This window comes from Emys orbicularis, chromosome 9 (assembly GCF_028017835.1).
Source record: "Emys orbicularis isolate rEmyOrb1 chromosome 9, rEmyOrb1.hap1, whole genome shotgun sequence".
Taxonomy (NCBI): domain Eukaryota; kingdom Metazoa; phylum Chordata; order Testudines; family Emydidae; genus Emys; species Emys orbicularis.
Genome location: NC_088691.1, coordinates 73,869,647 through 73,883,178, shown reverse-complemented (window position 1 = coordinate 73,883,178; position 13,532 = coordinate 73,869,647). Strand labels below are relative to the sequence as shown.

Genomic DNA, 13,532 nt, shown 5'->3' with positions numbered 1-13,532 from the left:
ATAGTGGCCACCAAAATTACATTGACAATATAATCATTGTCAGAGTGCCATTTTATGGTCTTCTTTAGTCACACAGTACACACACAGCTTTACCAATTCATGATTAGACAAACAGCATATGGAAAGAATAAATCATTCCTGCTTTTCATTAAAAGCTTGATCTTTCAAAGTCCTGAGGGGACACAGTTCTTCATAGGATGTACTCAGCTCTACAACTCTGTGGCAGGCAATTCTCCAAGTGACATTAGCTATTATGCCCCATATATAAATCTCATATGTGTAGATTATGCTGTTAGAGTACTTGAAAAAGAGCAGAAGTCAGTAAAAGGACAAGGTTTGCTACTGGAGATTTGTATACATGAAAAATTCTACAACTAATGTTCTACGGTTAATGTTTCTAATACTCTATATTCAAATAGAGAAAATGGTAGGCTGGCATCTGTACAGGGACAGAGAAAGTAGTTCAGGCATCTTGTTTAAGAAGTGCAACCTTGATTTTTCAATACTTGAGTTTTTCATGTTTGGGAGGGTTTTTAAAAAAAAGTTTTTAAAAGGTAATATGCATGCAACCCACTGGTATGTGCCTACAACCTTAACTTCACTTTAATGAAGATTTGTCTGGCTATACGTACAATATGATCTAAATGAAAAGCAAAAGGGAACTTTGTGCTTAATCCAAATTATTTAAGGAACCACTGAACATAACATTGATAAATGCAAAGTAATTCACACTGGAGGATGTAATTTAAACTATTCATATTTTACTGAGTTCTAAATTCAGCCTGAGCTCATAAAAAAGCCCCAATCTTCACTGCGGACAACATAATGAAGGTCTCTGCTCAATGTGCAACAGGGTTAAAAAAAAGTTGATGCATAATGGCTGGAGAATATAAAAATATTATGCCATTGTATAAAATGAATGGTGTGCCCTCATCTGGAAAACTATTTCTGGTCACCTACTCTCAAATAGGACATAGTAGAAAGAGGGGATTCAGAGATGGGAGCCAAGAATGATTATAGGCATGAAAAAAAAAAATCTCATGAAGAGATATTTCAATTTTTAAACTAATTTATCTTAGAAAGGAGACAATTAAAAAGGACATGACTATACAAATAATCAATGGTAAGAGAAAATAACTCAGGAACTTCAAATCACTCTGTTTCATAATACAAGATCAAATGGACATTCAATTAAACTGAAAGAAGGCAAATGCAAAACTGATGAAAGGAAACACTCTTCCATACAACTAGCCTGTGGAACTCCAAGCCTCAATGCATCTCTTGTGGTAGCAGTATTCAAAAAGATTACCTATATAAGTGGCTAATAAATTAAGAATTGAAATTGAAATACTAAATATTAAAAGTTTTGGAAGAACCCTCATCTTTTAGGGCTTAAGACAACCTCTATTTAGGGTTACGATGAAATTTTCCCAGGAAGCAGGTTATCCTATAACTGCTTATACAGCTGTTTTTTTTGCAGTTCCTCTGAAGTATCCAATGCTAGCCATTGTTAGCATCAAGATACTAGATGGACCACTGGTCTGATCCAGTAAGCAACATAGGACTAGGTAATGATAGCTTTCCTTTTTAATTGAGTTTGGTATTTTAAAACATGCAAAATCTTCACTTCACTATCCTCTATATCTTGAACAATCAATATCTGAAGGGGGCTTTCTTCTGCAAACAGGAAATATTCCAAAATATTTCCATAAGTTTTGTTTTCCCAGTCATTATCTCTTTCCTCTGCTATTTCAGCTATATGCTTTAACAGCAAAACAGTGTGGATAAAAAAATCAATGATTTAAAAAAATTTTTTTTTGATAAAATGCTTTTTGAGGAAAAAACTTCTAAAGATAGTTTTAATTAAGATACATTATAGCTCAAAGATATCTCATCATGGAATAGGGATTATAAATTCTAATTCTATAGTATGAGACAATACATTCATGTAACGTTTAAGAAAAGTTTTGTAAATGAGTTCCAATAGTTCATGGATTAGGGACCCAATATTATGGGGTTCCAGAGGCTCCTGTATAGATTATTTAGGTTAATCTTTCTACCTATCCAATGGGACTCAGTGCTCAGTCTAGAACATACCATCAGAGATGCTTAGTTTTACAGTTCTCAAACTGTGGATTTGTCTCTCCAGAGATAACATGCTTGTTAACAGCAAAAATGTTTTTAAATAAATAAATAATATATACAGGTGAGAAATAACAGACCTCAACCCTATTGCCCCTCAGTAAATTTGTGTACCCAGAGTCAATCCCTTACCTCTCTCTAAAAGTGCAAAGTTTCAAAAAGTTCAATGAATAGAATATTGTTGGGGGCGGAATAGATCGTGTAGCCTATAGGATTAACCTGCTTGCTTGTGTGTGTGTGTATATATTTTTCTTATAGTTTAAGTATTTGGTTTATTGTAATAGGTTTATAGATTTATATTAAAGTAATGCAAGAGACCTACAAGCCATATCCTGTATGTTAAGCTAAGGCAAAGTTAGCACATCTATATTAAGACCTTTTACCCAAAAAAGTAAAGTTGATCTATACCTTGTTACCTAAATAGAGAAGTACCCACGCCTATGTCTATGACCTTTTATCTAGACCAATCGACAATGGAGAATGCCATAGGGGGGGTTTCAATGTTGTACCCACAGACTGAACAGGTACACCACAAGGGAACTTATGTGCTTATGTACATGTCATCAATACGCACAAACATACTAGTCTATGGGGTAAGTGTACCCTAACATTTTGTGGGTGAGGAATAAAATTTGGGCATAGGAGGAAGGATTTCCGGCACTTGTGATCCACCTCGCTAGAGCACTCCACTCTATCATTCTCACTTGCATTCTATTTCTACTCTCTCTATTCTATCTATCTATGGTGACTACTACTATTAGTAGGCTATACTTGTTCTTCTTAAACTTTAAGTTTCAAGGGAACTAGGCTAAGCTTGGTTTTCCTAAGTTTTATTCTTAGTTTGTTTATTAGGTTTTGATTTTAAGTTTAAGTTAGTCAAGTAAACCCTAAGTTAGTATTGATAGCTTTTAGCATTAGATTTTTCTAAGCACTGAGAAACCTGAACTTCAAGGCTGGTCCTGTGTCTCTTACCACCAGGTTATCAAGGAACAGTGGAGTATTTTAACCAAAGCTTTGTAGCATATAATACTATTTTACCATATGTATCTTTTGAATAGCAGTAATGCAATTGTAACTGAGTATTTTACCATTTACTTACTATTATTGATTTTAACAAAAAGTCTTTAAGGCTATAAATCTGTCTCAGTGTGAGCTTCCTGTCATACCCCGAGGGTCCTTTGTAAATTCTGTGCAGCCTGATTCAGGACAAGAACTTTATCTTCTGATCAAACAGATTGGCGAGCCTAAAACCCATACTATTAATATTAATAATAATTATTAATTAATAAAATTAAATTAAAATTAATAAATTAAATTCCCATATTATCCCAATTAAATTATTAGTACATCCTAACTCAGGCTACAATCTGGACAAGGAGAAGTCCGGAGATAAATGTGAGAAGGGAGGGACAGGCAGTAGAAGCAAAAGTGAAACTTTCAAGCAGCATATTCCAGAAGTCTTGAGGTCTTCCTGAGTGTAGCCTTCATTGATTTGAGATCTACCATACCATTCTCTCACTAGAAGGGAAAACCTATAATGGCAACAGGCCGTAAGAGAGACGCAGTTTGGGAATATTTTAATGAAGTTCCTCTACCTGTGGGTAAGACAGGCATGCGTGCAAAATACAAACAGTGCAACAAAGAAATGCAAGGCCTGGTTGCCCGAATGAAACAACATCATGAGAAGTGTTCCTTCACAGGAGGAAGCTGCTTTGAAGATGATGAAAGGAACATGTCTGAACATGAAGGATCTTCAGGTTGGTAAACTTTTTTATTTCATACTTCTTTCTTAAGGACTGCCTGTCTTCCTTCTGGACTATTCTTGAATTCTCATGTTTGAGCAAAAAATATAGTTGTTACTCTATGGTACTATCATTTTAGATGCAGTTGTGATAAAAAATAAATAGCTGAAATAGGCAGATCTTCCTTTTACAATTTCACCTTTAAAGTAGTACTGAGAGTCAGTGAATGCAATGAGTAATACTAAATGAGAAGTATGGTAACAATAATTAAATAACTGGATTGACTTATTTTGTTTAGGAGAATCCATCCTCAACATACTGGATTCTGAAGACTATCCACCTTCAAGATCACCATCATTTTCTATAGTTTCAGAGTTATTTGCCAATGATAGTGTTTCAGTCACATCAAGTATGTCACATAGCCACAGTGTATCACCTGTAGCAAAAGGAAAAAAAATCTCCATCATCCAGGAACAACCATAGACAAGGTCTAGAGGGTGAAATTGTTAACCTGAGTCTTGATGTGTGGAACAATGTCCACAATGATCCTGTTGTATGTGCTTGTGTGACAACAGAAGAAGGGAATATCTTCCTTACAGAAAGGATTGATACATCAGGAAATGCACACACAGCAGAATACTCAAGAAGTAGCAGTAAAAGCTATAACAAACTGAAAAAAAATTAAAATGTCTAGTACGCAGCTTGGTCACAGACAATGTTGCAAGTGTATTCAAGATAAGAAATTATTTAGGAGTGAAGAGAGTCCCAAGCCAATAACATACGGTTGCAGTGCTCATTTGTTGCACCTCCTAGCCAGACTTTTCAGTGTTCCAGAAATAAAGGCTAACGATGTTGAAATTGCAAAATACTTCTGTAACAACCACTCCGCAGTGGCTGCTCTGAAAAAAAGCGGGAGGAACCAAGCTAACTCTACCGCAAGACGTGCGATAGAACTCAGTAGTGGACTGTTTTGAGCACTATATCAAGAACTGGCCTAATCTGATGACAGTTTGTGAACAAAATCATGAAAAAAATAGATGGCACTGTCACAGCCAAAGTTCTCAACATTGGGCTTAAGAGAAATGTTGAACACATGCTGAGTATGCAACGACAGAGTTAAATTACAAGCATTAAAAAAATGAATGGAACAAGCACTATCTCCAGCTCATTTTCTTGCACATATTCTCAATACTCGGTACAAAGGTCAAACCTTAACTGCTGAAGAAGAGGAGTTGGCTATGACATGGACATCCAACAATCATCCCTCCAAAATGCCAACTATAATAAACTTCAGAGCTAAGGGTGAACCATTCAAGAAATATATGTTTGCTGATAATATCTTAAAGAAAGTCACACCAGTGAAGTGGTGGAAGTCACTTAAGCACTCGGATTCAGAGACTGTTGAAGTGATAATCTCACTTTTAACAGAAGTAGCTTCTTCTGCTGGTGTAGAAAGAATATTTTCTTTCTTTGGACTAATTTATTCCAAATTGAGAAATCGTTTGGGACCTGAAAAAGCAGGAAAGCTTGTTTGTTCATAATCTGGATAAGAAAAACAGGAAAATGAAGGTGAAGACGACTGAGTTAGCTACAGAAGGCAATATTTTAAGTTTCTCATGTTGACTTGGCTGACACAGTTGATTTAATTATTTTTTTAAATATGTCATTTAACTATTTTAGTTAAAACAATTTTAACATACTTGAATGTTTAACTAAATTCAAAAATTCATATGCTTGTTTTGTTAAAATATATGTTTGCTGCTGAAGAAAAGAATCTAGAATACATAACGTTGTTTTAGTTAAATAAAACAATTTAAATGTCTGTCTGGTGATGTTCTCTTCCTAATACAGCATGGCAAGAAAATCCTCCAAATATTAATGATTAACCTATTGAATTGGAGATAGTTCTCCTCCCAATGACTTCATAAATATCTGCTTCAATTACCTTTGGTAAATGAAATAACCAAACAATCATTCATTTTCTGATATAGCTGTAAAACTAATCTGAAAAGTTTTCAAAATAAATCACTGTTTAAAAATGTACAGTGTGTACCTTCTAAAAATGAAACCTACATCTATCTCTGAGTTGTGAAGAATATGTATTAAGGTTATAACAACCAACAAGAATGCACTTTTATGTAGAAATCCATGACTAAATCAAATCTTCCTGACTAGTGATTTAAATCATGATTTAAATCAAATCTAACCTGCAGCAAAATATCAAAACTTAGCTTACTCCTGCAGTGAAGCAACAATGCTATGTTTATGACCTCATATTTCACTGTTGTGGATTGAAAACTGCAATTTAAATGTACGGCAAAATCCAGGAAGAACTAGAAAGGAGTGAATTTAGAGCTATCAGTTAGTAAATATGGTAAAAAAAAAAAAAAAAGCATATAAATGGCTTTATGCTGCAAACCTACAAAGCCCAAATGATTCACCCATTATAAAAGAGTCCTCCTTTAAAACTCTTTATTAGTCTAATTAAAACTACACCACATTGGAATATGTACTTTATCCTAAAAGGAAGTTATTAGATAAATTTTATCTTATTCTAATTTAAAATCCAGACATAAAACTAAAAGAGTACAGTTACCTGGACTAGAAATCCGGTCACGGTATTTGGGAATATCTCCGCTCAGGGTCTGAAGCAAAACCCACATTGTGAACGTAAAGAGTGCTGCTAGGAAACCATAGAATACCAGATAAAACAGCAAGATTAGACCTGTAAAATTAAAGAACTCAAATTAACAAAATATTTATTTTAAACTGAACGTGAGTCTAATTTTTTACTCTGACACTCAGGATTGTAGTTCAATAGGAGTTGGATCAGGTGCTCAGTCCCCACCACTCAAACACAGAGATACCAAATTAGATCTTCCTTGTGTTTCAGCATTTATATCTATCTATCTATCTATATATATACACATATATATATATACACATATATATATATACACATATATATATATATACACATATATATATATACACACACACACACACTCACTCCCCCCCCCAACATACATTATATATATATAAAGTTCAGCTTTTAAAAGAAAGGTCATTCCATTAAAAAAAAAAAAAAGAGCTTGAACAGGAGGATGCTCCTTCCCCAGCTTCTGAGGACAATTTTTGTTTTGTTGCAGCTGCTCTTTCTGAGAGCCAAGCAACTGATTGTACCCCAGCATAACAGAGACCTATACGTGCAATGCTATATGTGAATAATCAACCAGATTACAAGACAAATGACGATACATTAGATTTTCACCAAGTTTATAGAGCCCTGGATGAAAAAACAATGTTATAATCAGAAGACAAATTACAACTGTAGAATTTCTCACTTGTTGATTGGAGACTATATGGTACTTCTTCTGATGCAGAACTTGAGGTACATGTGACAGTAAGTTAAGTGGTTTTGCGATGTGGTTAAGAAGGTTGTAAAATCCATCCAACACACAATTGGTACATCTTGCAATTATTTCTCAAGCTATCCCAGACATTGGGTTTAGACTGGGCACATTACAGAGCTCCTTTAGCAATTTTATTAACAGATTCATTTTTTTCTTTTTTAAAGCATTAAGTAAATATAGTTTTTCATTTAACTAGAGTGAACAGACCAGTGGTTCTCAACCTATTTATCATTGTGGGCCATGCGGGGACCCCGAACCTGCTGTGGGGAAGCTGGGAACCCACCACACACGGCCAGGCAGCCAGGAGCCCGCCACGCGTGGCCTTTAGCCCACAGCTGTGTGCTAATTGGGCTGCATGCAGCCCATGGATTGAGAACCACTGGTCTAGAGCCAAGCTTGGATTGCCCACTTCAGGTGTTTTCTGTAAGCTTTATGTACTATTAAATATTGTTAATGTAGGTCTGTGCCAATAAACTACAGAAAGTTTGTCACCAAGGGAAATTGTCTAGAGAGTGAAACTGATAACTTAGATAAACAGGCAGCTTCATGGACAAGCTTCCCCCATCCTCTCTAGTATCTCCCCAAATCAATAGAAAAATTAAGGTTAGTAAGATGCTACATTATACTGTAGCATATCAAGCCAAAGCTAATGTTTGCCAATGAGTCAAGGCATTTACTAAATATATTTTTATATCATATTATTCCTATAAACAGCATTCAAACAAATTAATATTAAAACGTTACTTCTATTGCCTCAAGCTTTGAAAAATCATGATGCTTTCCAAGTTACCACATGGATATCATCTGTGAAGGAACAATGTGTGTGGAAAAGGAGGGAGGAACCTGGACACAGTCACTAAGGATTTAAAGATCTTAAGTAACACTGCTGGGGTGCAACTGGCTGGAATCCTCATCTTGGCCTAGTCTGCTATGGAGTTAACGAATTGAACTTTTTTTAAAGTGGCACTAGCCTTTAGTTAAGAAATAGACTGAAAAGGCTTTAAGATGACCCAGATATACAGGGTTATGTAGTTTTTTAATTTTGCCAACTGGTATTCTTTAACATACTATTTCAACGCAGGCCTGAACATTTCATCACCTCAGTTTTTCACCACATTGGCAATAGTGATTAATGTTTTACAAAAATGAAAGTGATATAAGGGAGCTTTTGCATGGAAAGCTTGGAAGAAAGTATGTGCCTGCAAGATAAAAAATGATGAATCGTGCAATTAGTTATGGACTGCTCCTCTGAAAACCTGCTAAGGAGAATAATCTACATTTCAAGTAACTGTCTAGTTACACAATCTCATAGGTCCTAAAAATAACTAGATATGACACTCTGCAGTAGTACTATTAATGTGCACCTTTGCTGTGTAATGAGGCAGAAGGCTTTCACCTTAGAAGTGCTGCATCACAAGTCAATTTGAGTGTAAAGGATGCAATTACCCATGTAAGTGATCCCTATCAAAAATGGCTTAGATTGAGCTGTAAGCGTTTACAGGAACGTGGTCCATTCTGGAACTTTGTAACTAAAGCTATTCCAGTAATCCATTTACAAGAGCATATTCTGTGCATACAAAATAAAATAGTCAAGTTTGGTAGATTTTCTTTTAGTACATTAAGCATAGCTGTCTCAAGTAAACCCACAGAAAGAGTAATTTAGAATTAAGGGTGAATAATTGTCCTAAACTCACCTAGATGTGAGTAGGTATTGCAAAAACATTTGAAGAGTGCATAATTTTGTGTGCTGTAATGTTTACATATAGGGCTTGAAGAAGTCCACAAGATTACTAGCCATATATATACGCACCAATATAACAGATGGGAAAAAACAGTTACCTTTTCCGTAACTGGTGTTCTTCGAGGTGTGTTGCTCATGTCTATTCCACAATAGGTGTGCATGCTCGCCACTGGCACCGGAAGTTTTTCCCCTAGCAATACCCGTAGGGGGGAGCGCCCCCCACGACCTCTGGAGTGGCGCTTGCCTGGCGCGGTATAAGGAGAGCTGCGCGCTCCCCCACCCTCAGTTCCTTCTTGCCAGACAACTCCAACAGAGGGGAAGGAAGGTGGGATGCGGAATAGACATGAGCAACACATCTCGAAGAACACCAGTTATGGAAAAGGTAACTGTTTTTTCTTTGAGTGATTGCTCATGTATATTCCACAATAGGTGATTCCAAGGTATCTCTGTTGGAGGTGGGTAGGAGTTCACAAGTTCCCAGGACGGAGGACAGCCCTGCCGAACCCGGCGTCATCCCTGGTTTGGGAGATGATCGGATAGTGCGAGGTGAACGTGTGAACCGACGACCACGTGGCGGCCCTACAAATGTCCTGGATGGGGACGTGGGCCACAAAGGCAGCCGAAGAGGCCTGTGCCCAGGTCGAGTGCACCCTCACAATGGGTGGCGGGGGGAACACCCTCCAGCTCATAACAGGAACGGATGCATGAAGTGATCCAATTGGAAAGCTGCTGAGTGGAAATCGGCTGGCTCCTTGCGCGCTCAGCCAAGGCGACAGTTGCGAGGACTTTCTGAACGGCTTAGTCTGCTTGAGGTAGAAAGCCAGAGCCCGTCGCACGTTGAGCATGTGGAGGCAGCGTTCTTCACTGGATGCGTGAGGCTGGGGCAGAGGACTGGTAGAAAAATGTCCTGACCCATGTAGTAGGCGGAGACCACCTTCGGGAGGAATGCGGGGTGTGGGCAGAGCTGGACCTTGTCCTTATGAAAGACCGTGTACGGCGGTTCGGAGGTCAGGGCCCTGAGCTCCGAGACTCGCCTGGCTGACGTGATAGCAACCAGGAAGGCCACCTTCCACGAGAGGTGAGACTAGGAGCATGTGGCCAGTAGTTCAAACGGGAGCCCTGTGAGATGAGCCAACACCAGGATTAGGTCCCACTGTGGAACCGGGAGTCTAGAATACGGGAAAAGACGGTCAAGACCCTTAAGGAACCGGCCAGTCATAGCATGGGAAAACACCGTGTGTCCTTGCACCGGCGGATGGAAGGCCGATAGGGCCGCCAGGTGCACCTTGATGGACGAGGACACCTGGCCCTGGGTCCTCAGGTGGAGGAGGTAATCAAGGATAAGTTGGATCGGGGCGGTCACCGGGGAGACACCCTGGTCTGCCGCCCACCAAATAAGAGCAGCGAGTGGAGGGCTATCTACTTTCGAGGAGGACGCGCTGAACTTGCTCGGAGCATGTCCTTTCCTCTCTACCTAACCATCGGGGGGAGGGATAGCTCAGTGGTTTGAGCATTGGCCTGCTAAACCCAGGGTTGAGAGTTCAATCCTTTAGGGGGCCACTTAGGGATCTGGGGCAAAAATCAGTACTTGGTCCTGCTAGTGAAGGCAGGGGGCTGGACTCGATGACCTTTCAAGATTCCTTCCAGTTCTAGGAGATAGGATGTCTCCATAAAAAAAAAAAAAAAAAAATGAGCAGCCACACCATAAGGTGAAGAGCTGCTAGGTTGGGATGGAGGAGGCGGCCCTGCTCCTGTGAGAGCAGGTCTGGGCGGAGCGGCAACGGCCACAGCGGAGCTACTGCCAGGCCTGTGAGGGTTCCATACCAATACTGCCTGGGCCACACCGGGGCAATCAAGAGGACTCTGGCCTTGTCCGACTTTATCTTCTCCAGAACCCTGCTGATAAAAAGAACAGGGGGAAGGCGTAGAGAAGCCAGCCTGACCAGGACAGGAGAAAGGCATTGGAGATAGCGCCCCTCCCCAGGTCTCCCCTGGAGCAGAACCGGCGACCGAGTCGTGAATAGGTCCAGCTGGGGACTTCCCCACCTTTGGAAGAGCAGGTGGGCCACTTCCAGGTGGAGGGACCACTCGTGTTGTGAGGAGAAGTCCCTGGCTCAAGCGATCCGTCCTCTCGTTGTGGGCGCCCAGTAAGTGGAAGGCCTTCAGGTGGATGTCGTGGGCTATACAGAAGTCCCACAGCCTGAGGGCTTCGAAGCAGAGGAGCAGGCCTCGCCTTGCCTGTTGATACAGAACATCGAGGCCGTGTTGTCCGTGAGGACCCTGGTTACCTTGCCCTCCAGGTGCGAGCGGAAGAGCATACATGCCAGCCCTACTGCTCTGAGCTCCCTGACGTTTATGTTTAGGGTCAGGTCCTGAGCCGACCACAGGCCTTGGGTATGAAAGCCCTTGGAGCATGTTGTTCGGGGTGGACCACCATCGCAGGGAGGTAATCACAGTATCCATCCTGTCCATGGCCTGGGAGAAATTCAAGGCCAACCAGAGCTGGAGGGGCCTCATCCTGAGTCTGGCGTGACAGACTACGTACGTGCATGCCGACATATGACCCAAAAGCTGCAGGTAAACCCTGACTGTTGTCACCGGGAACCTTGTGACCGAGTCAATGAGACCTTTCAGGGTCTCGAACCTGTCTGGCAGGAGGGAGGCCCTGGCCGACACTGCATCCAGGAGCACCCCAATAAACTCTATGCATTGGACCGGGACTAACGTGGACTTGGTGTTGTTTACCAGTAGGCCCAAGGCGGTGTACGTGGACAGGAGGAGCGCCACATTAACCCATCACCTGCCAACGGGAGGTGCCCTTGACAAAGCCAATCGTCCAGATAGGGAAATATCTGTACCCCCCGCTGTCCGAGGTAGGCCGCTACCACCGACATGCATTTTGTAAACACTCTGGGGGCAGTGGACAGCCCAAATGGGGGTACCATAAATTGGTAATGATTCTGTCCCACCACAAAACGGAGGAAGCGCCTGTGCCCCTTGAATATGTGGATGCGTCCTGTAGATCGAGGGCAGTGTACCAGTCCCCGGGATCAAGGGAGGGGATGATGAAGGCCAGGGAGACCATGCGGAACTTGAGCTTCACCATGTGCTGGTTCAGACCCCATAGGTCCAGTATGGGCTTGAGACCCCCTTTGGCCTTCGGGATAAGGAAATAACGGGAGTAGTACCCCTTGCCCATGAACTCCTCGGGCACCGCCTCCATCGCTCCTAGTCCTAGGAGCCACCCCACCTCCTGCTTGAGCAGAGCTTCGTGAGAGGGGTCCCCCAGGAGGGATGGGGGCGGTTGGGCGGGGAGGAGGTAAACTGGAGGGTGTAACCCCGGGAGATGGTGTTGAGGACCCACCTGTCCAAAGTGAGCTGAGACCATTCCGGAAGGAAAGCACACAACCGGTTGGAGAAGGGAAGCTTTATTGGTGTTGGATCCCTGATGAGGACTAGCGGGTTGCCCCTAGCGTCCCATCAAAATTGCCTTTTCCCCGCCTGCTTGCCCTTGGAAGGTCCAGGCTGGGGGGCAGGCCGAGACTGCCTGTGAGGGCGTCTCTTATAGCCCCATTGCTTCTTATGGGCAGCCCCGTACTTCAGGAGGGCGGCCGGGGTCGGAGTCTGCTGTGGCTTGAACTTAGGTTTTGCCAGAGCCGGGACATAGAGACCCAGGGTCTGGAGGGTCGTGCGGGTGTCCTTCATGCCATGCAGCCCTGTATCTATTTCCTCTGCAAACAGAGCTTTCCCATTAAACGGGAGATCCTGCATGGAAGATTGCGCCTCGCTGGAGAGCCCGGAGAGCAGGAGCCATGACGCCCGTCTCATGGACACCACAGAGGCCATTGAACATGAGGCTGTGTCCGCAGCATCTGAGTTAGCCTGCAGGGAAGCCCGAGCTCCCGCTGCCCCTTCCTCCACCAGCGCCCGGAACTACTCCTTATCAAGCTCCTGGAGGGAGACCTCAAATTTAGGCAGGGAGCCCCACAGATTAAATTCGTAGCAACCCCTGATGGTTTGCCACTCATAACTGGAAGCTCGAAGACTTAATACATTTTTCTTCTGAAAGATTCCAGCCTCCAAGAGTCTTTGTTCTTTGGGGTCAGGGCTGGCTGACCCTGTCGTTCCCTTTGGTTGACCGACTCGACCACCAGGAAGTTGGGCGCCAGGTGGGTATATAGGTACTCATGTCCTTTAAGGGTACAAAGTACTTGCATTCTGCCTTTTTTGATATGGGGGCCAACGAGGCTGGTGTTTGCCACAGGGCATTTGAAATTTTAGCCACCCCTTCATGGAGCAGCAAGGCCACCCTACCCGATGCCAATGGGGACAACACGTTGAACAGGGAGTCCGAGGGCTCCTCCATCTCCTCTGCCTGGAGATGGAGGCTTGCTGCCACCCTCTTTAAGAGCTCTTGGTGGGCCCTGAAGTCGTCCTGCGGGATAGAGGGAAGCGGGGCCACAATCACCTCCTCCAGGCAGGGCAAAGAGGCCG

General features: G+C 42.2%; 1 protein-coding gene across 1 annotated transcript in view; it reads right to left on the bottom strand.

Moving 5' to 3' along the window:
• Positions 1-13,532, bottom strand: part of ATP1B3 (ATPase Na+/K+ transporting subunit beta 3) — a 63,911-nt gene that overhangs the window by 33,856 nt on the left and 16,523 nt on the right. The window contains exon 2 of the mRNA XM_065410575.1: positions 6,481-6,609. Within this exon, the coding sequence (XP_065266647.1) occupies positions 6,481-6,609 (129 nt within the window). The remainder of the gene's footprint in view (positions 1-6,480; positions 6,610-13,532) is intronic.